This window comes from Hemiscyllium ocellatum, chromosome 11, assembly GCF_020745735.1.
Source record: "Hemiscyllium ocellatum isolate sHemOce1 chromosome 11, sHemOce1.pat.X.cur, whole genome shotgun sequence".
NCBI classification, from domain to species: Eukaryota; Metazoa; Chordata; class Chondrichthyes; order Orectolobiformes; family Hemiscylliidae; genus Hemiscyllium; species Hemiscyllium ocellatum.
Genome location: NC_083411.1, coordinates 67,426,684 through 67,449,057, shown reverse-complemented (window position 1 = coordinate 67,449,057; position 22,374 = coordinate 67,426,684). Strand labels below are relative to the sequence as shown.

Sequence of the window (22,374 nt, the reverse complement as noted above, 5' to 3'; positions counted from 1 at the left end):
AATGCCTCTTTCCTTACCTCATGGCTTTTGTGGCACATTGCAGAGTGGTTGCTGCATTCTACGTTTTTGCAAGAGCGATTAAATGTCCAAGTGTTTTGACGTCTGCACAGAGCTTTGGAATTTCCTGAGGTTGTACAAGACATTATACAAATAGTTTCCTTTGAATTTTTTTTTTTGCAGGATATTATTCATACTAAGATTTATCAAGGTGTTTCACATTGAGCAGTGGGGTTCAGAACCCCCTCCAGACTTATTTTCTGAAACAGTTAAATTCTGCAGGGTAGTACGTTCAGATCTGTCGAGGGGAATAAATCCAGCCAGGTCAAATTGCTATCTCAGAAACCAGTAAATTGGCAATTTTTTAAATAAAAATGTTCAGCCAAACTCTTTCAAGCAAATTAATGTGTAACACGCACAGTAATCAGATACTCCAGCATTTATGTTTGGTGTCAGCTTTTCTTTAAACCTGTTCAATATTGTTCCACCATGGAAGAGTAAACTGTGCTGTTGACAGCTTTTGTCATCAGAAAGCATTTGTTCAAACATTTGCCGTCCTGTGCTGGCATCACGGGAATTGCTATTGTGCACTAGAGATCCAGAGCTTTCCATTTGTGAGCCTTTTAATCCTCTGCCCTTCAGAAGTACCGTATCAGACTGATCCTTAACAAAGGGAATTGGAGCAAATTAACTCCATATGTTGAGATAGATGAGTGTTTAGTTCAGCTAGTGCAGTGGAAGTTTAGTTGGGCACTACATCAGGCAGTCACTCCGACAGATTCTGGCACTATCTGAAACCACTTGGAAATGCATCTTGTGTTTGTTTGGATTTAAGACTTTGTCCCCAGGTTTTTCACTCACAGGGCTCGTTGCAATCAAGTCTGATTGATCATGCCTCCACCACTTCCTCTGGCAGCTCATTCCATACACATACAACCCTCTGTGTGAAAAAGTTGCCCCTAATGTCCCTTTTTATATCTTTCCCCTCTCACCCTAAACCTATGCCCTCTAGTTCTGGACTCCCTGACCCCGGGGAAAAGACTTTGTCTATTTACCCTATCCATTCCCCTCATAGTTTTGTAAACCTCTATAAAGTCACCCCTCAGCCTCCGACGCTCCAGGGAAAACAGCCCTAGCCTGTTTAGCCTCTCCCTGTAGCTCAAATCCTCCAATCCTGGCAGCATCCTTTGTAAGTCTTTTCTGAACCCTTTCAAGTTCCACAACATCTTTCCGATAGGAAGGAGACCAGAATTGCACACAATATTCCAACAGTGGCCTAACCAATGTCCTATACAGCCGCAACAAGACCTGACATTGCAGTTGATGTTAAATCCTGTTGCTGCACAGCATGCTCCTGCAAAAAGCAATAAGATTCTGTGGAAGGCTCACTGGACCTGAAACATTTAACTCTAATTTCTCACCACAGATGCTGCTAAACCTGATGAATGTTTTCAGTAATTTCTATTTGGAGCAACAAGTAATCAGTTCTTTAGATGCCAGAGGGTTAAATAGCGACCAAGCCCCCAGGGATAATGCCCCTGCTCCGCTAAAATAGTGCCAGGATCCATTAATCGGCACTTGAAAGAGCAGAACAGAAGTAGTCTCCAATGGACTTTGCATCTGAAAGACAGCACCTCTGAAGATTCAGAGCTGTGCTGAAGGTCTAGCTGGATTCAGTGGTCATGTCAAAAGTGGGACTTGATCCCTCAACCTTCTGCTGTAGAGGTATGGCTTCTCCTAGCCATATCTGGCACTAGTTGGACGAAACTTGTCGAACAGGAGAAAATGAGGACTGCAGATGCTGGAGACAGAGTCAAAGAGTGTGGAGCTGAAAAAGCACAGCAGGTCAGGCAGCATCCAAGGAGCAAGAGAATCGACATTTCAAGCATAAGCCCTTCATCAGGAAGGGCTGAAACATTAATCGTCCTGCTCCTCAGATGTTGCTTGACTGGCTCTGCCTTTCCAGCACCACCCCCTTCGACGCTGAGGCAGCTACTTGTATACAATTCAAGTGAGTGTGATGTGTATGTGTGTAATTTTAGTTTTGCTTCTTAGGATAGAATTTGTCAGGAGTAGACGTATCATTTCAGGCACCTAGTGTTGCATCAAGTGCTCCCATGTCAGGCCACATTAAAAGCTCCCATTATTTGGCCCCCGACCTCTGAGTAGTGCCCTTGAATGTTCCGTTGTGCGAGTGTTCTACTTTCCTGGTGTGCCATCCTGATATATTTATATGTAACGTTGCTTATTAGGCATTGATTTATTCTTGGAGAGGTATCTACGGAACAATGCCACCTACATAATTCCCTGCTGCCAAACTGTCTCTCAGTACAGTTACAACACTGGCATGTACCTGGTAATGTCAAAAATTTCCCAAGTATGTAGACACGCATGTGCACGCACGCGCACACATACCCCCACACACCCCCGTCAGCCAATTACCACTCCATCAGTCTACTCTGGATCATTAGTCAAGTGATGGAAGGTGTTATCAAGCAGCACCTGCTCAGGGTCACTCTGCTGCTGACCTCATCAGAGCCTTAATTCAAACAGGGACAAAAGAGAGGAGTTCCAAAGGTGAAGTGAGAGTCACAGCTCTTGACATCAAGGTCCTATTCGACTGTGTGTGGCTGCATCAAGGAGCCTGAGCAAAATTCAAATCAAAGGATATTGGGTCAAACTCTCTGGTGGTTGGAAGATGGAACCATAGGAAGATGTTTGTTGTAGTTGGAGCTCATCTCAGCTCCACTCCATCTCTGCAGGAGCTCCTCAGAGTAATAGCTGAGGCTTCATTAATGGCCTTCCCTCAATCATAAGGTCAGAAATAGGAATGTTCCCTGTTGGTCGCACAGTGTCCAGCACCATTTGCTGCGACTTCAGATACTAAAGCTGTCCATGCTCAAATGAAACAAGTTGAATACAATATCCAGGCTTGGGCTCACAAGTGATGAGTAACATTTGTGTCACACAAATGCCAGGCAATGACCATCTATAATAAGTGATAATCTAACCTCTTAAGTTTTAATGGTGTTACCATCACTGAATTCCCTGACTATTAAAATCCTGACAGTTACCATTGAACAGAAACTCAACAGAACCCACCACACAGAGTGGTGACAAGAGCAAGATCAAAGTTTAGGACTACTGCCGTGAGTAATTCACCTCCTGACTCCCCAAAGCCTGTCCGCTATCTACAAGCACAGATCAGGAATGTGATGTAATACTCCCCACTTGCCTGGATGGATGCAATTCCAACAACACTCAAGAAGTTTGACACAGTTCAGGACAAAGCAGCCTGCTTGAATGGCACCAGATCCACAAACATCCACTGCTGCCACTGCCAACGCTTCATACACGCTGTGCTACTATCAATATGCAGAAAGTCATGCAAGATCCTTCAGCAGCACTTTCCACATCCCTAACTACTTCTACCTAGAAGGACAAGGACGCTAAATACATGGGAAACCACCACATGCAAATTTCCCTCCAAACCACTCACCATCCTGACTTGGAAATATCTCGCCACTCTTTTGGTGTTACTGGATCAAAATTCTGACATTCCCTCCCTGACAGCATTGTGGGTCAACCCTTAGCACACGGACTGAAGTAGTTAAAGAAGGCAGCTCACTACAACCACCTCAAGGACAACTAGGGACGTGGAATAAATGCTGGCCCAACCAGTGATGCCCATGTCCTACAAGTGAATAAAAATTCAATAAGCTCTCATTTCTTCTGGTTTGACAACATGAACAGCAACTACTCTTATTCAAAAATGGCCATATACCAGCTGAATGTAAATTACAAGGATTTGATCTTCAAAATTTTTAAGTAGCTGTAAAATTCATTGACCCAACCTGTTGAATGAAAAAGGATTGGTGCCAGTCTGTGTGTCAGGATAGGTGTGGGCTCAGGTCTGTATTGTATACCATGTTAATATGTACGCTAGATCAAGAGATTTGGTTGCACAGAATCAAACTGAAGGCTGACAAATCTCCTGTAGGACACTATCGTGGTCTGTGCTAAAAGCTTTAGTGTAATATCAAATGTGATTTGAAATACATTAGAAAAAAAACTAGATAAATATTGACTTTCTCAACTCCTTTAATGTTTAAGTGGTTTGCATTTAACCACAGGATGAGCTTGCTTGTGGAATTCTGGCTCAGTAAATTATTTTGCTTCCATCACCGGAAACAACTTGCGCCAATTTAATATTTTTAGAGACTTCAGCCTTCGTCTTGCTTTCTGGGCTGGTCTTGTTAAGATGAGTTTAAAGTCAGCATTATTCAGAGTTGGAGACTCTACTATTCAACAAAGCGTTTAAAGCAGTTAGTATTCTGTAGCTTGGAGCAACATTTAACACTGTTATGGCGGGTCTCAAACTACTGCGACTTGGAGGCTAGAGGAGACTAAAGTGCTCAGCCTATTAGGTGGGATGCTGTGATTTGGGAGTTTAAGCTCCCTCTGCATGAGTTTATTCATCTGCAGCTATGTCACATCAAAATATATAGCTGGTAAATATTCATCAGATTCACTTGTTGAAGTCTCAACATCCAAACTGGTGAAGCATGTTTCTCATCTTTTAATACGAAAAATCTTAAAGGCTCTTGTGACCCAGTGGTAGTGTCCATAGCTCTGATCCAGAAGGCCTGGGTTCTAGTCCCACTTACTCCAGAGCTGTGTAGTAACGTTGCTTGAATGGTTTGAGAAAATATTGACAATGAAATGATCTCGAACACCATTTGACACTGATCCCCACAAGGTGATGTTAGGGTAGATGACCAAAAGGTTGGCCAAAGCAGTCGACTTTTAAAGAGCATCTTAAAGGAGGATGGAGAGTCTGAAGTGAGGGAACAACTGAGGTAGGTAGCTGAAGTCAGAGGTCCCAAGATCATTTATAAGTCTAGACTTGCCAGTCTTGAAGGTTAGAGATCAAGGCTGGAAGAGGATCAAACCAATTGAGAGACTTGAGACCAAGGATAGAGGTACTTAGTGGCCAAGAGCTGATAAAGGTCATTTAACACTGGGAGGGGAAACTAACTTGGTGCAAGTTCTAACATGAGCAGCAGCATTTTAATAGACCTGCAGTATGAGGGATAGGAGACAGGAGGCTTGTCAGCAAAGAGGGAAGTTTAAGTAGTGGGTCAGGTAAGGGAGGGCTGGTCTGAGCAGTGTTCTGGGCCTGGAAGTAAGGTATGTGGCTGATATTTGGCTAGATTGCCCACCTTGGGATCAGATACCACACCGAACGAAGAGAGATGGATTTGGTGGCTAGAAAATGGAAATTTTGGTGGAGTTTACAACTAAAGGCTAAGTCTTTTGTGTCTCAAGATCCTCAGCATGACCGTTTTCATGTACAATCCAATATTAAGTGAGTTTCCATTCCTGGACTTCAACAGGCAGGATTTTGTTCCAGATTACTACTCTGTGGCACAATGATCATCCCTGATATTTCCCTTGGATTACCATTCTTCACTTGAGTCTACATATGATACCATTCTGTAATAAACAAGCAAGCTACTCACTTCAAGGATGGGTTAATGATGCTGTATCTAATGGAAGAGTAAATACAAAAGGAATTAAACTCTGGACCTCTGGGACAAGATTGGGTGGAGAGGTTTGGTTGTAGGAATTCTGGTAAGTTGTTATCCATGTCGGAACTAGAATTTGAGAGATTCCTCAACTCTGACTGGATATCTTACAGGAAATGTTACAGACATGTAGGACGTTTAATAAGGTTGAGAAAGCAAACCCAAAATGGCACTTTCATATATTTTGCAGACCGAGGGGGCAAAAAAAACCCTTCAGATCATAGGCAGGAAACCCTTCTTCACAATGGGAGTCAGCACAAGTCATTAGAAAGGTTTTCCGCCTGAATCCTGGCCAACTGTTTGGCTGTGTTGGTGTAATACTGGTGTTAAAAGATGTCAAATGGTCTGAGGGAACCTACTTGTTTTGACTATGTTGTGAAACAAAGAAAGAACATGCAGATGATAGGCTTGGTTGTCACACTCACCAGCATTGAATATGCAGCTAACATTCCCCAGTTGGATAACCGATGCATCGACAAAGTACATAGCAACTATGAAGCTGCTTGCTAGTAAGGAATCCAAATCTCTGAGAAGGGGTTGGGGAGACAATTGGGCTTAAAATTGTGTACAGTAAATGTAAAACTGCATTTTGAAAAAAAAATAAACATAGCAAGCCTAAGCACAAAATTGGAAGAGATCTCATCTTTGAAGCAGTTGTGCAACAAAAAGTGCTTGTTCCTAACATCCTAGGTATGTTGTGGCTTGTTCTGTGCACAGCAGTTCGGAATGCTGTACAATGAGCCAGTTGGGTGTGGGAGAGTATTCTACCAGCTGTTACTTTAAGCAGGAGGCTGCCTTGAGAGAAGTTATTCTGCTGTTTGTTCCACAGAGCAGTCTCGGTAAGTTAACGATTTGGTGATGGTTATGTTTATCAGCGTGTCTGGCTCAGTGAAATGTTTAATAGTTTTTTCTAAGCATTGAACAACTTGATATTTCGGCTGATCTTTTCAAAGTGTGACATTTGGTCTGGCAGGGTAATTGACTTTAGGTTTGATTTGATGCCTTACTCAGTTTGTCCTGGCGTTCAGTAGCGTTCATTTTTATTATTAAACTAGATCTGAAGATTAAACACTCTTTGCTTTTGGTAGGATTTTATTGTATCAATCAGTAAGTTGCTCCGTGCAGAATTGTGGCATTTCAAAACGGGAAGATGACTTTGATTGTTAAAAGGTGAAGATTGCTGCAGACAGCAGGATTAAGTGGAGTTTCAGTATTCTGAAAGCTGTAGCAAGCGCCAATCTCACACTATTTCCTTGCCACTGCCTCACCGGTGACTGCACTGGTGTCTTTGAGTAGCTAAGTGATTTGAGACAAGCTTTTAGTGTATTGGTCTATACACTCTGCAGTTTGGGGGAGAATGAGTAGCTGGTTTGAGTTTTGATGAGGTGAATATGAAATGTGGTCAGGTTGTCAGTTTGCTCGCTGAGCTGGTGGGATTTGTTTTCAGACATTTCATCACCAAATCTCAAAGGAAATGGGGTGTTTCACTTGCTTACGGAGTCAGTGGCAGAGGGGTCTTAAGGTGCAGTAGTGCACTGAACCCACGAGTGACCCTGCTCATTTAGATCTATTAAAATATTACATACAGCAATAAAGTAAAAGAAAATGAGGATTTAGGTGCTTTTTTTTTTAGGAGGCACCTTTTGGCTCTTCACCTGGAATTTGCGAGTCTTTGTGTGGAGGTGGAATGGTTGAGAAGGAAATATTCAAGATTTGACTTGTACTGTCTGCAGCAAACATGTTTGAAATGCAATTCTTCTTATTGTTGGGAAAAGTGAACTTTGTGTTCCATAGTTGTTCCACACTGGATTTATTTTAGTGAGCACATTTCCTCATTAGTTAGTCTTTTATTTTCCTCCGCTTTGTTAAAAGAATGTAACTCCTTTATTGAAAGAAATCTTGCTCTTTTGCTTTAGTTGGAGTGAGGTGTGTGTGTTGATGATCTCACCTGGGAAGTTTGTCTGAATTCAGCCCTAGATTGTAAATGAGATAAATTGCCGAGGAGGTGCAACTTAATCTGCTCAGATTGTTGGTGATAATGACCTTTTTTTAAATGTGTGGCTGTAATGCATTCTCCCAGTCCTCTTGCTAGTGTAGGTAAAAGGTGTGATCAATCTACTCAGAATGGAGAAAATGAATAGTCTCACATGTATCATGTCAAACACCAGAGGGTGTGCCCACAGTCCTGTCTCACCTGAAAAAGCAATGCATCCCCTCTGGCAATTGGCCATCTTTCGACTGAATTGTAAATACTTGATTGAATGGAAATGAATCAAAAAGTAGAAACAGCAACCAAATGAGGAGTAGGTCCTGAGCAGAAAAGTTGAATGATGAAATTCCTCCTTTTTTTTTGGGTCCTGGTGTTGGATGTTTTGCTGACTTTTTTTTTATTATTATAAATTGGTATGTTTCCCCAAAAATGCACCACATCTGTCTCTGAATGACTGTTTGAAATTGACCACTTATCACTGACTCAAAGGAAGTTGCCTGTTCTGATTCAGCATTTCAAGCTAAGTATAATCATGAAGGGCTTTTCAACTTTTTTCCTTTTTGACCTCTTCGCTCAGGAGTGTGTTCCGTCTCCTGAATATATCTCTTTCATATTAATGCACACTGCACACCGTCTGAAGGTTTTTCTGTTTTGCAACACCTATGTTCTCCATTCTACCGATGATGAAACTGTAAAAACTGATGGAATAAACTTATTCCATCTCTGCTTTATGCTGTATCTGAAGCAGATTTTGGGAACTGATCAGAGATATACATACTTTTTGGTACTTTTTAGAATGTGGTAATTTGGTTTTACAGAGCTTGATGAATGCTGAAAAGTGGCACATTTTCTCTAAGCTTTTTGTGTAATTGTTGGTTTTCACTTAAATTCGTATTCTTGCAAAATGTTTTAATGGGTATAGGATGGAAAACTTCTTCAACCTTATTTTAAACAGGAGCTCTATGTATTTACTGTGAATCAGAAACTTGAGAGAGGAGGAGTGGAAAAACAAATGATTGATCCTGATAAAAGATCAAACTGAAACATTAACTTGATATTTCTGCCTGGATGCTGAGTATTTCCAATATATTTCTCGTTCATGTCAGGGTTCCAGCATCCAGAGTATTTTGCTGCTTTTTAAATACTGTGGGGATATGGGTTCAAATCCACTGCACCCTCTCCACCATGCAGCTCGTGAAATGTAAATTCAATTAACAAAATCTGGATTAAAAACACGTTTCAGCAATGAGAACCATGAAACTCTCGGTGATTTATTGCAAAAACCCGTGTGATTTGCTTAGCCTTTGGAGAAGAAAATCTGCCCTTATTTGGTCTGACTCCAGGTCCACAGCAATATGGGTGACTCTTAATTGTCACCTGAAATGGCTGAATAAATTATGCAGTTGTGTCCAATTCATCGCAGAGTATATTTTGGGTAGAGGAGAAAGACTGAGTTGAAAAGTTTGATGAAATAAAAATTAGAATTGTAGCGGGGCATAGGAAATTTACTTTATTTGTATCTGTAGCCAATTAAAGTTGATGTCAATGGGATTCGGGTGAAACCTTTCTTGGAATCATACGCAACACTAAAAGGCCCTCATGTGGTACAGTGGTAGAGTCCCTGGCTCTGGACTGAGAGGGCTAGATTCAAGTCCCACATGCTCCAGAGGTGTCTAATAATGTCTGTGAGCAGGTTGCTTCAAAAAATAGGTTGAACGTTTTTACAAAAAAGTTACCTGACACAAATGAAGATGGTTGTGGTTGTTAGAGGTCAATCGTCTCAGTTCCAGGAGTTCCTCAGGGTAGGCCCAACAATCTTCAGCTGCTCATCAATGAGTTTCCCGCCATGATTAGATCAGAAGTGGAGGACTGAAACAGTCCATGGCCATATGCAGGAAGTCCTGGACAATACCCAGGCTTGGATGGATGAGTGGCAATTAGGAGAAAGCAAGAACTGCAGATGCTGGAGATCAGAGATGAAAAGTGTGGTGCTGGAAAAGCACAGCTGGTCAGGCAGCATCTGAGGAGCAGGAGAGTTGACGTTTGAAGAGCTCATGCTTGAAACGTCGACTCTCCTGTTCCTCCGATGCTGCCTGACTGGATGTGCTTTTCCAGTTCCACACGGAGAAGTGGCAGGTCACACAAATGCCAGGCAATGACTCTCTCCAGCACAGCAGGGTCTAACCATCTCCCTTTGACATTCAGTGGCAATGTAGTTCCTGAATTCCACACTATCAATATCCTGGGGATTTTCATTGCCAAGGTTGATCAGGCTCAGTTTTTGGTCAATATGCCTACAGGAGTAGGTCAGAGGTTAGGGCTTCTGCAGGGAGTAACTAACATCCTGACTGCCCATAATCTGAAGGAATACTGTCATAACACGGATGAGGGTAGCTCCAAGAAGACTTGCACTTGGCACTGTATTGGATAAAGCTGCCCACTTGATTGACTCGTCATCTAAACGTTCACTCCCTCCATCACCAAAGCATCATACATAGCTCTATTAGAAGACGTGTACTATTTAGAAGAGGCACTGTAGCAACCTGGCTCCTTCAACAACAGGTTTCAAACACGCTACCACTGTTACCTCAAAGTACCAAGGCTACAGATGCATGGGAACATCCCACCCTGTCCTTTACTGGAATTATATGCACTGTTGCTGGATCAAATCCTGAAACTCCCTAACAGTGCTGTTAGGCACTCCCTCCCCTCCACCCACCGCCACCCCCCCCCCCCCCCCCCCCCCCCCCCTTCGTTTCTCAGAGTTGCTGTTCATACAGTGGATAACACTCTGTGTACCTGCACTGCTGACCTCCAGACTCCCCCTGCTTTAGCTTCGATCGTTGCCACGCTCTCCATTTGAGATTTTATGCTGAGTGTGTGTACATAAACTGCATTCCTGACATTGACCTCTGCCCAGCAACAGCTCAAACTTTGTGTGACACAATATAGTAGAGGAATAATGCACTAGGACAGTTACACTGCACTGAAAGAATGTTTTCCTCACTTTGCCCTGCTCTTTTTCCACTCCAGGCAATAACTTTTGCTGTTTGTGTAACTGTTGCTACTGGTTACAACTTTTAAAAGTGATCAGTTACCTTTTCTGAGTGGCCATTGTTAATGTCTGATATTAGTTGAGTGGGTATCAGAGCTGACTACAAGCCCAGTTAGTTCTGTCTGAGTCACGTGACACTTGTGCATCTGTAGCTGTCTAGAAAGGGAGGGTAGGGGAGGGAAGGTCGATCAGAAACCAGACAGCTGACTATGTCCCCCTTGGTGTCTTTCTATTTCCAATTCCTGTGCAAGGCTGAGACCAAGTTCAACCGTAGATATCAAACCTTGGCAGGAGAAAAGAACTCTGTACCCACATTTTACCCATTTAAGAAGAAGATAAATGAATAAATTGATTATATTTAAACTGATTTAACCGAGAGGAACCTGAGATTTGAATGTAGCTACAAGTGCAGACCTGTCTTAAAAGGAGAGTAGTCGGGGCTCATCATGTAGTTTATTCTGTCAGTTCTAGCCTTTATTTTCATATCTTCCTCTTGTGGAATACTGAACGGCCTGGGGTTTGGAAATCACACTCTAAATCGATCATATTTCGATAACTTCCTACAGCCCTATAACTCTGTTTGATTTTCCTCCAACTCTGGTCCCTTACGTTTCCCCAGATTCCTGTGTCTCACTCCAATTTCCTGCGCTGTAGCATTGACTGTTCCTCCAGCTGCCATAATCCCAAACTTTGTAATTGCCTGCCTCCGATTCCCAGTCTCTCCATTTTATTCCAGGAGTCTCCTTCCAGCCTAATTCTTTAACTGAGTGTCCTAATATTGTTGTCCTTGGCTCAGTAACAGTGTTCGTCTGGTTTCTCTTCGCCTCAAGAACTTTGGAATATTTTGCTATGTTGTTGTTTTATTTGGTGTTGGATGAGCATTATGTGAACAGTTTTTGAAATTATTTTGTACTTCTCACTGCTGGTCCATTCACCGAACTGCAGTTATTCAGGTTGAATGGACTGCCAGCTCTTTTACCACGCGGTTTTAAAAAATGTTGCCTTTTGCCAACTACCTTGGAGCAGTTTTACTTATTTGCCAATGGAATTGCTTCTTTCGTAGCAAGGAGAGGAGAGACTGGGAATTGGTGCGTGTGGGTGCTTGACTTGTTTGACCTGTTCCCATGCTGTATGATGCTGTAAGATCGTGTATACATTTTGTAGTGCGACCCTTTTGTCTCACGTGTCGAGTGGATTTTCCAAAGAGATGTAATCGCGCACAGATTGACATTCCTGTTCTTTGTTCACAAGATGAAAGTGTTCCGCATCTCTGACAGGAGGTTCCGATCAGGGTGCCTTCAGAAATACACAGCCATACTTAACTCTGATAAGTTCCTTCTAGTGCAGGGTCATCGGAGGAAGATAAATGACACCCCCTTTTCCATAACAGTTAGTTGCCATATTCTGTGATTTTTAAGGGCCCAGTATTGCAAGCAGCCATTTTGATAGCTTCTCTAAAAGGCATGATTTGGAGACACCGGTGTTGGACTGAGGTGTACAAAGTTAAAAATCTCACAATACCAGGTTATAGTCCAACAGGTTTATTTGGAAGCACTAGCTTTCGGAGCGCTGCACCTTCATAAGGTGATTCACCTGACGAAGGAGCAGTGCTTCGAAAGCTAGTGTTTCCAAATAAACCTGCTGGACTATAACCTGGTGTTGTGTGATCTTTAACTCCTCTGAAAGGGTTAGTCCATGAGCTGTGAGGCTAGGGTGCAGAGTGGGTTGTTGGGTCACGGGGGTTGGCAGGGTATGAGGAGGTGAGGAAACAAGGAGGGTGGGGAAGGGTCTAGGAGAGGTGTAGTTGAGGGTTTCGTGGGGTAACTTGGTAGATCAGTTTAATAGTCCCTTGGAAATGGACTAGGTATTTAATTGTTTGTTTTCTTATTCCTGGGTAACTATCTATTAAAATTCAGTGGAACCCTCCCAATTCTCTGATTTGAATAGATATTTTTAGAAGCTCTCAGATGTAGGGGAATTTGCACCAACGGGGATTTTAGAGTCTTCATTTGTAACTCCCATTTGATTTTCTTGTCCTTGGAAAGTCTGTGTCATTACTTTTGAACTTTAGAACTGCTTGGTCTGGTTTGTTGATCATGGTGAAGGCTGAAACTAATGGCAGAGACAAAAACTGCGAATACTGGAATCCAAAGTGGACAAGCAGGAGGCTGGAAGAACACAGCAAGCCAGGCAGCATCAGGAGGTTGAGAAGTCAACATTTCGAGTGTAACCCTTCCTCAGGACTGGGGATGATGGTAGGGGGAGCTGCAGATAGAGGGGAGGCAGGGAGAGGTTCAGGAGAGGGGCGGAATGGTGAGATAGTGATAGGTGAATACTGGTAGTGGATACAACCTGGTTGATCAATAGGAGGGATGAGTCCAGTTGGTGGCTGTGAGGAAGGGTCGGTAAGTGGAATGGAAGGGAGGGGCTGGGAAGGGAGTTGGGGGATGGGTGGGAAGGTACTTGAATTGAAGAACTCAATGTTGAGTCCTGCAGGCTGTAGGCTGCCCAGGCAGAAAATAAGGTGGCAATCCTTCACCTTGTGGTCTGATTCACAGCAGCAACGGAGGAGACAGAGGACAGACATGTCGGGAAGGGGGAGTGAAATGGGCAGTGACTGAGAGGCCAGGCAGGCCCTCACGGGTCCAGCTGAGACGCTCAGCGAAATGTGCCCTTAATTTATGTTGAGTCTCACCGATGTAGAGAAAGTCTTTTCTGGTTGCAGGGGAAGATATGGGTGTGGCAGATGGAGGTGGAGGAGGATGTTGGGTTTGGTGGACCAGGGAGTGGTGAGGTGAATTGTCCTTGTGCAAGGCAGAGAGGAGTGGGTAGGGGAAGATGTCCTGTTTTTTTTTGGAGTTGGTAGAAGTGTTTCAGGATGATACATTGGATGTGGGGGCTATTGGGGTTGAAAGTAAAGAAAAGGGGGACACTGTCTTTATTATGTTTGAGGGGAGCATTTAGAGCAGTGGCGTGTGGTATGGTGGAGGGCTGTCTGGATGACAGTGGGGGGGGGGGGGGGGGAAGAAGCATGTTGCTTAAAATAAGTGGATATCTGGGGTGCTTGGCAGTGGATTATCTCCTCGTCAGAACAGATGCAATGGAGACAGAGGAATTGGGAAAACAGAATGAGATTTTTGCACGATATGGGGTGGGAGGAGGTGTAGTCCAGGTAGTTATGGGAGTTTGTGGGTTTGTGTTAAATGTCAGTCCATGTCGCTGGAGATGGAAACGGAGAGGTCAAGAAAGGGGAGGGAGGTGTCCAAGATAGACCAAGTGAATTTGAAGGTAGGGTGGAAGTTGTTAGTGAAGTTGCTAAACTGCTCCGGTTCAGCCTGGGTGCAGGCTGCAGCACTGATGCAGTCATCGATGTGACAAGGGAAGAGTTGGGGAACAGCACCTGGATGTGTTCTGAAGAGGGACTGTTCGATGTAGCTGACAAAGAAGCAGGCTTAGCTTGGCCCCATGCAAGTGCCTGTGGCCACCCTATTTAGAGGAAATGGGAAGAGTTGAAGGAAAAGTTATTGAGGGGGGGGGGATTCATTTGGGGAGGTGGAGGGGGATTGGATGGGTCTTTTGGAGGGGAAGAAACGGAGGGCCTGCTGGCTTGGGTTTTGGTGAGACATTTGGTAAAATGACCATATCCAACCTTGTGCCAATTCATTGATTGCCAGCTTGAGCAAGGTGTGTAAACATTACAAATTTACTTTCTCACACCGTGGATTTTAAAAGCTTTTGTCCGAGAGATTGGCAAGACTCCTGATCCCACAAGAGTCGAAGGAGGTGATATGGCTGGTCAGCTTTGAACTTACTTGCAATGAATAATGACACAATATTAATCTCTTTCCCCTCTCTGCAGTGAAAGCAAATAATTGGAAAATAAATAATGCTCAACTGACACATTTTGGACGGGTGCAAGTATAATATCAGAGGACTGTTTGGTTAGATTTCAAAATGGAACACATTGTCATAACTTTTAGACCTCCGAATTAACCTATTCACACTGTTACCACCTTAAGATTAGATTAGACTTACAGTGTGGAAACAGGCCCTTCGGCCCAACAAGTCCACACCGACCCGCCGAAGCGCAACCCACCCATACCCCTACATAACACTACGGGCAATTTAGCATGGCCAATTCACCTAACCTGCACATCTTTGGACTGTGGGAGGAAACCGGAGCACCCGGAGGAAATCCACGCAGACACGGGGAGAACGTGCAAACTCCACACAGTCAGTCGCCTGAGGCGGGAATTGAACCTGGGTCTCAGGTGTTGTGAGGCAGCAGTGCTAACTGCTGTGCCACCGTGCTGCCCTTGTAAGTTGGACATCAATTTTATTTAAGCCCTGTTGAGGATTTTGGCAGGAAAACATATTGTGTTTGAATTCTCCATGTAAATGTCCAAGGAGTGGAATGGGTTTTGAAGAAATGCCTATTTGCAATCTTGTCTTACCTGGTGTGCAAGAGACTGCATGAGAGATCACTTGAAAAGTGTGTCTCATCAGTTGGGTTGGTGTCACACCAGGAAAGATAGTGGTGATGAAACTGTGTATCATGAGAACTTGTGTGAGGTTGTTTGAGAGATTCTGGGATTGCTGTTCACATGTAACAGTTGCATTGTATTGTGCAAGACAAAGCATTGCTTCGAGGATGCATGATTGTGTGCAGTGTCACCCATAGTGGCTGTAGGTCCCAATACACGTGGAGATTAAGTGGTGTCCCCAAGTACAATTAATTTGGAGATCAGATTTTTTTTAAACAAATACAGAAATTGCTGGAAAAACATAGGTCTGGCAGCATCTGTGGAGAGAAAACACAGGTCCAAGTCCAGGGACCTTCCTTCAGAACTTCTTTTTAATTCGTTGAGAGTTCTGAAGTTGATCAGTGAGGTTTCCTGTTAAATCTGAAGGTTGGTTTCTGCAGATTGGAAGTCGTTGTTTCCATGAAATAGAAGTGTGGCACCAATACTTGCACATGCAGCTACTGATGTAAATTCCAGCAGCTCAGTGTCTCATTTTCTGCCATTTTCTCGGGTCCTAACACTCATGCAATCAGAGCCTAATGTTTGAGAATAAGTCTTCAGGAGCAGGGTGCAGATTATTAGAATGGTTTCCAGGTGAGCAACTTGGCTATGAGGAGAGATTGGAGAACTCGAACAGTTTTACTGGGAAAAGATATGGCCAAGAGGAGATCTGATCGAGGTATTCGAATTCATGAAGTCCCGACAGAAGAGATGGGGGTCAAACTGTTCCTGATAGGATTGAGAATAAAGAGGCAAAGGGTGAACTACTTCACACAGCGTGCAGTTAAAATGTGGAGGGCATTGCCTTAGAAAGGAATGATACAAGATGAAATATTTATTTGGAGAGCAAGTACAGAGATTATAAGCTGAATGGCTTCCCTTTACACCATAACAATTCCATGATTCGATTTATTTTTGCTTTCCCACAGGACAGTTGTCTCTGTCAGCAGTCATGGTTTCCGGAAACTAAGCAAAATATTGTAACCACGCTCCCATTGCTTCAGTCTGCGCGAGAGTACACCGAGGTGGTTCTGATGTTTAAGGTCTTAATTGAATATTTCTCTCTCCTTCCCCCTGCAGTTTTGAATCCAGACCCTGAGATTGGATTATATCGGTGGGAAAGGAAATGGATACCGTAACACAGATTGCAAAGGATGAACTAGAAGAGCTCCATGAGGCTTTTAACAAAATTGGTGAGTAGCCCTCAGATGCTTGGTGCTTCCTGACCAGCTGTAAAAGCACACTGCTGGTGAGTCACATAAACATGGCTGTTCACTGAGCAGGGTCTACCAGTGGTACCATCAAGTGGTCAGAACCTGGCTCTCCTAATCATTTGATGATATCTCTAGGTGAAGAATGATGGTGGACCAATGTTCTGCTGTAACTACATGAACCCTGAAGACCAACCACCTATTTGACTCCCTCATGCTATAAGCTAGCAACATAAACCATGTTCTCAATGCTGCCAGTTGATGGAATTATTTGTTTCACTTTTGGTTTGCATGCCACGTTGCTGTGTTAAGTGCATACCCATTGCCAACCCAACCAAATCAATCCTGTTTTATTGGGATATGCCTCATTTGCATCAAAGTGACTCGCACTGCTGCCTCACAGCACCAGGGACCTGGGTTCAATTCCAGCCTCTGACAACTGTCTGTGTGGAGTTTGCACATTTTCCTCGTGTCTGCATAGGTTACCTCTGGATGCTCTGGTTTCCTCCCACAGTCCAAAGATGTGCAATTTAGGTGAATTGGCCATGCTAACTTGCCCATAGTGTTCAGGGATGTAGGTTAGGTGCATGAGTAAGGGGTAAACGTAGGGGAATGGGTTTGGGTGGGATACTCCTTGGAGGGAGAGTGTGGACTTGTTGGGCCAAAAGGCCTGTTTCCACCCTGTAGGAATTCTAATTCTAATTCTTAAAAAAAATCAATGAAGTTGCTGTAACCACAGTGTTCAGTGTGGCTACTTGTTGTTCTAGCCAGTGTACATCATTAATATTGATGCACCAGATTCACTTACTGGAACTACAGTTAGTGCGTTATAATTCCCTTTTCAATATCAGACTTCGAAGTACAATTAAACCATTCATACTCATTCATTCAGTGAAATTATAGTTCATTTAGTTGTGATTTAAGCTCTACTTTCGTGTTGGTATCCAATAACCCTTAACTTTGGTATTGATCAGAAATCTATCTGAACTCTGCCTTGAAGTAATTCAATGAGCCGGCCTCCACTGCATCTGTGCAAGACCATTCTCTAAGAGAAAGAAAAATCACCAACTCCAAACAGAGTCCCCTGGAACTCAGCTTCCCCCACAAGAGGGGGCGTGAATGGCATGGCGGCTCAGTGGTTAGCGTATCAGCCTCACAGCTCCATTGATCCAGGTTCGATTCCCACCTCAGATGACTATCTGTGTGGAGTTTGCCCATTCACCATGTCTGTATGGGTTTCCTCTGAGTGCTCTAGTTTCCTTCCACAGTCCAAAGATGTGCAGATTAGGTGGATTGGCCTTGGGAAATTGCTCATGGTGTTTAGGGATGTGCAGGTTAGGAGGATGAGCCATGGGAAACACAGTGGTTACAGGGATAGAGTAAGGCGGTGGGTCTGGATGGAATGCTCTTTGGAGGACCAATGCGGACTTGAGGGCTGAATGGCCTGTTTCTGCACTAGGGATTCTATGACGGTTCCAGTTTCCTATTAGATCTGCTGAAAACTATTTGTTTCAATAAGATTTCCTCACTTCTCAATTCCAACAGATACAGACCCAACCTATTAAATCCCTTATTCCTGGATTCAGTTGAGTGAACTTTCTCTGAATGTCTTCTAGTTTCCTTTTCAAATAAGGAAACCAACTTGGGCACAGATGTGCTGTCACCAACACCCAGTACAGATGTAATAAAGCCTCCCTCTTATTATATTCCAGAGACTAATAATTAACAATGCAATATCTTTTGGTGATTCATGTACCAGTGTTCTGAGATCCCTCTGCACCACTAAGATCTGCAATGTGTTTTTGTTGCGGTAACATCATTCCGTGTTTTTCCAGCAAAGTCAGCAAGTTCACGTTAAAGTTCATCCACTGTGTTTTTGACCATTTGCTTAGCCGATCTGTATCTCTTTGCAGGCTGTATACTACCTCTTGGCAATGTGTTTTCTGATGTAACTTGATGTCACCAGCAAATCGAACAAACTTCAGTTTTGACCCTTAGTTCAGACATTGATACAGCTTACAAATATTTACAATCCAGCAATGATTCCTGTAGCACCCCACAGGTTACAGCTTGCCAAGGTGAAAAAGACCCATTTCTCCTTGTTAACCTAACCAATCATTTATTCAAATGTTACCCTCAGAACATCAGCTCTTATTTCGTGTGGTAGCTTTTGATAATACCTTCTGGAAATCCCAGTATGCAAAATCCACATGTTCCCTTTTATCTAGCTTTGTTTGTTAGTTCCTCAAAAAAAAATTCAAACAGATTAGTTCAACAGCATTTTCCATTAAGCAAATCCACATTGAATCTGATTTCTAAGTATTCTGCTATAACCACCTCGATAATGGATTCTAGCGATTTCCCTATGACTAGCTGGTCTACAGTTTCCTTCTTCCTATTTTCCCCTCCTTTCTGAATGAAGGTGTAATGTTTGTTGGGGGTCAGCCACCTCAGTCAGCTGGATAGTGGTTTGCAATGCAGAATGACATTAACAGCACTGGTTCAATTCCCACAATGGCTGACTCACCACGAAGGTCTTGTCTTCTCAAGCATGTACCTCGCCCAAGGTATGGTGACCCTCACGTTAAACACTATCTCACCCCCCACCCCTCCAATCATATCTCTGTCACTCTGAACGAGCAGCCCTTGGTCCTCTGGGGCTATGGTGGCTTTACTTACATCTGTTATTTTTCAATGCACTCTTTCAGAATCCAACAGATGGGAGGATTTTTAACCAATGTTTGGACTATCTCTGCGCCTGTTTCTTTTAAGACGCACGAATGCAGGCCAACTGGTCCTGGGAGCCCATCAGTCTACAGGTCCAGTAGTTTGCCTGAATCATGGTGACTGCTCGGAGTTTCTCCCTGTCTTTTACTACTCACTTTTCCTTTGTAGGATGATTTCTTAAACCTACACAATTTGTGGGTTGTGATTTTGGGTCTTATTTTGTGTATACTGGTCAGCCATTGTTAACTTGGAAGAAGGACTCAAGCATACACATAGTTAATACTGACCTACAACCAATGACTGGTTTGCTTCTAATTCAGCAGCATGCATTTTTAACTTGTGGCATCAAAAGGACTTACTGTTCCCTGCCAATGAATAAAAGTAGGGAGGGAGCTTCCTGAGAAATTTACCCCTCATACTCCACCCTCAAAAGTTTTCCATGAATGAGTTTGAGGTTCAATTTTGTCAATAATAATATCGATGTCATAAGCTTCTAATCAATAGGTGCAGGAGTAGGCCATTCTGCCTTTCGAGCCAGCACTACCTTTTATTATGATCATGGCTGATCATCCTCAATCAGTATCCTGTTCCTGTTTTATCCCCATAACCTTTGATTCCACTTTCCTTAAGAGCTCTATCCAACTCTTTCTTGAAAAATACTAAAGGAAGTCATTAATTGAATGATCCTAATGTCACTTAAAAGGATAGCAAATTTCTAAGATTAAATGCAGACCTCTGCCTGATTTGTTTGTTCTGATCTCAATTTACAGTTTGCACTCAAGTATACTTTTTGAGTCAATTGCGTTTTGTTTCTTGAAACCTCACAATGTGATGAAAGCCAAACTTTCACTGTCATTTTCACCTGAACGTTGTTCAGAATTCTGACAGCATGGTTAAATGGAGCAAACATTTTTGGCAGTTAAAAGTGCGTAGACAGGAAGAAAAAATTGTGTCTAAATGCACCATGATAGGCATATGTGCTAAATGTCTTTCACGTCACTTGCAAGACTGAGATGTACTTTTCATTATAGGTATAAAACATACTTGCAGACAGATGCAAATTGTAATCATAAACTTATAATATGTTTTATGATTGGTTTTAACCTTAAGTGATGACCTGGGAGGTGTAATCTGTTAGATGCATTTGAAGATGGAAATTGAGATGATTTGGCCTTTTCCAAATTGGCAAGTATTACATATGATTGTTTTGGTTTATTTTTAATTGTAAAACTTTTGTTTATCTGGATAGATCTAAACAGCAATGGCTACATTAATGACTCGGAACTCCATGATCTTTTCCGTGAAGCCAATGTTTCATTGCCTGGCTTCAAAATACGAGAAATCGTTGAAAATCTCATGATTGAAGGAGACAAAAACAAAGATCGCAAGATCAGCTTTGAGGAGTTTGTTTCTGTAAGTGTCCTTGCGCTATGACCTCAGTCTACGTAGAAATCTGTTGTAGCCCAGAACTTAGATTGGTCGTTGGCCTCACATTCCTAACTTACTGTGTCCTTCATGTTAGACATTAATTAATCCAGCAGTGACTGATCCCACAGTACCTGTAAAACAAGTACAGAGTTAAGATTCCATTCTTAACAATTTAGCAGCTATTAATTGCTCTTGCTTAGCATTTTGTTTTGGAATGCTTGTGCTCAGCTGCAGAGTGATGCAATTCATCTGGTTATCTGCAGGTCCTGAAGTAAGAATGTGGGATCCTTGTTCGCATGATTTATTCAATCAGCATCATGTGCTGTAAATATGCTAGCAAGCCCAGTAAATGAAAACAATTTTGCATTCCATTTCCTTATCCCCTTTTTTTCATGAATCCAACAGCAACAGGGGCAGCATGATGGCTCAGTGGTCAGCACTGCTGCCTCACAGCACCAGGGACCCAAGTTCAATTCCAGCAACTGTCTGTATGGCGTTTGCACATTCTCCCTGTGTCTGCGTGGGTTTTCTCCAGGTGCTCCGGTTTCCTCCCACAGTCCAAAGATGTATGGGACAGGTGAAGTGGCCATTTTAAATTGCCAATTGTGTTAGGTGCATTAGTCAGAGGGGAATGGGTCTGGGTGGATTACTCTTCGGAGGATTGGTGTGAAATTGTTGGGCCGAAGGGCCTGGTTCCACACTGTAGAGCATCTAATCAAAACTTTAAATGCGCAGTAACTGAAGCTGAAAAATTGAATTGAGAAAAGCATGAAAAATCATGGGGTATTAAACTGCTAACCTGTATTACTCAGTTATTTTTTAAAGTGAATTTTAATATTTTATGTGATCTCTTCACTTATACTTGTTTTTATTAAACCCTCTTTTGTTTTGGTTTCTGGGTGCATAGTAAGTCTTATTTTTTTCTGTCTCAGCAATTTCTGCATGTTTGTGGTTCATGATGGCTCTGCTTTAAGCATGATTTGCCTCTAGTTCCAACATGTCTATGGAATGTGTGGATTGTGCTGGGTTGCAAAGCAAATGGATTATCAGGTTGTTTTATGTTTGTGATTGTTGAGGAATTCTCCTCTTGTTTTATTTCATGGACATTGTTATATTCTTTTAGTTTCTCCTGCCTGACAGAAAGATAGTCAAAGTCTCTCTCAAACTTGATATAGTACTCATCAGTTAGAGGAGCAGTGCCAGACATTGAATTGTCACCCCTTGGACAGAGTCTGATACCGCACTGCTTATATATCCTGGATTTGCTCAGGCCAAAACTTTGCACGTTGGGCCCAAATTCTGGTGCAAATTCATTTACAATCAGAATGTGCTGAGGTTGCTCATTTAAACCCTTCCCCACCACCTCCTCTCTTTCTTCCCCCCCCCCCCCCCAAAAAAAGGCAATAGCTTCAAGGGAGGGGATGTTGGAGAGCAGGCTGGGCTGCTTTGTTGCAGAGTTTAGGTGGAGAGTGGAAGGGGGTGATCAGTTGTCCAGCTGAGGCTACAATCAGTTCTGTTCCTCCCCTGGCCCTCCTGGTTCCACATCCACATTAATGATGACAGTCCCTATTGATCCATGAAATCTCAGCACAGCCAGGAAAACAAGCCCCTTTGTCAAAGGGGCCTGGAAAGTGTACAGTCTGACAAATTTTGAGGTATCCTAAGCAAATCAGCTTCGTGCACCTTACAGTTTCTGTTTTTCTACCCCAAAGTTCAGATGCTGTACTGTCCAAGTTGGAGACTGAAGTGTTTTTACATAAGCAGTTTCAGTGTTCAGTAACACACACAAAAAAAACACGATTGAAGACTGCTGTGACCATAGGAAAGTAGAATCATGAAATGGATAAAGTTGATT

The 22,374-nt window shown here is 42.9% G+C and overlaps 1 protein-coding gene across 3 annotated transcripts in view; it reads left to right on the top strand.

The window, feature by feature from the left end:
* pls3 (plastin 3 (T isoform)) overlaps positions 1-22,374 on the top strand; it is a 115,090-nt gene that overhangs the window by 36,960 nt on the left and 55,756 nt on the right. For 2 of the 3 annotated variants that reach the window (XM_060832599.1, XM_060832601.1), the window contains exons 2-3: positions 16,234-16,346; positions 20,341-20,504. In XM_060832599.1, the coding sequence (XP_060688582.1) occupies positions 16,280-16,346; positions 20,341-20,504 (231 nt within the window). In that variant the 5' untranslated portion in view covers positions 16,234-16,279. Of the gene's footprint in view, positions 1-6,289; positions 6,425-16,233; positions 16,347-20,340; positions 20,505-22,374 lie in introns of those variants that run through there. The other variant, XM_060832600.1, reaches the window with a different exon arrangement.